This window comes from Phytophthora parasitica, assembly GCF_000247585.1.
Source record: "Phytophthora parasitica INRA-310 unplaced genomic scaffold supercont2.142, whole genome shotgun sequence".
In the NCBI taxonomy this organism is placed as follows: domain Eukaryota; phylum Oomycota; class Peronosporomycetes; order Peronosporales; family Peronosporaceae; genus Phytophthora; species Phytophthora nicotianae.
The window spans coordinates 61,207-61,718 of NW_008649128.1; the positions used below are offsets into that span (position 1 = coordinate 61,207).

At 56.8% G+C, this 512-nt stretch overlaps 1 protein-coding gene across 1 annotated transcript; it reads right to left on the minus strand.

Annotated features, from left to right (window-relative positions):
• Window positions 1-132: 132 nt before the first annotated feature.
• On the minus strand, window positions 133-441 carry PPTG_24650 (hypothetical protein; the record flags this gene model as incomplete). The annotated part of the gene is made up of 2 exons (XM_008918118.1): window positions 133-343; window positions 410-441. 2 exons carry the CDS (start codon window positions 439-441, stop codon window positions 133-135), a joined length of 243 nt encoding a protein of 80 aa, XP_008916366.1.
• Between the last annotated feature and the right edge of the window lie 71 nt (window positions 442-512).

A 512-nucleotide genomic window follows, 5' to 3' on the forward strand; every position in this document is an offset into this window, starting at 1 on the left:
TCCATTTCCATCCGTCTCACATTCTCCAAATTTCTCAAGCGCTTCACCACAATCGTCCCCTGCGTGGAGGTCCGCCGCGCAACGGCGCGACCACAAGCACCTTCAAGGGTGCTTTCGTCTCCCCCTGTGCGCTCAAGTGTTCCTGGTCTGCTCGCCGTGTTTCTGGGTGCTGGCCGGTGCTGCATAGCGCTTCGAACCGCCCCAAGTACGCCCGCCGACTGGAAAACGGTATGGTACGTCTCCAGTTGGGTGCTGTACGGCTTGTTCGCGCTGTGTGATGCTTGGGTTTGCTTCTTCTTCATCGCAGGTCCGGTCATAGCTGCTGGCACTGGTTCGGATGACGCTGTGGGAGGTGAGAGAACCTCTCGGACACCATCAAGCGCGACCTAGTCGGGCCGAAGCTGCATACGTACGTATTTCCACGGCATCACCCAACCCCATCATGGAAATATTTGTGATGCTTGGTCAATTTGTTATTTCCCAGTCCGCTGACACCGGTCTTGATCTGGGCA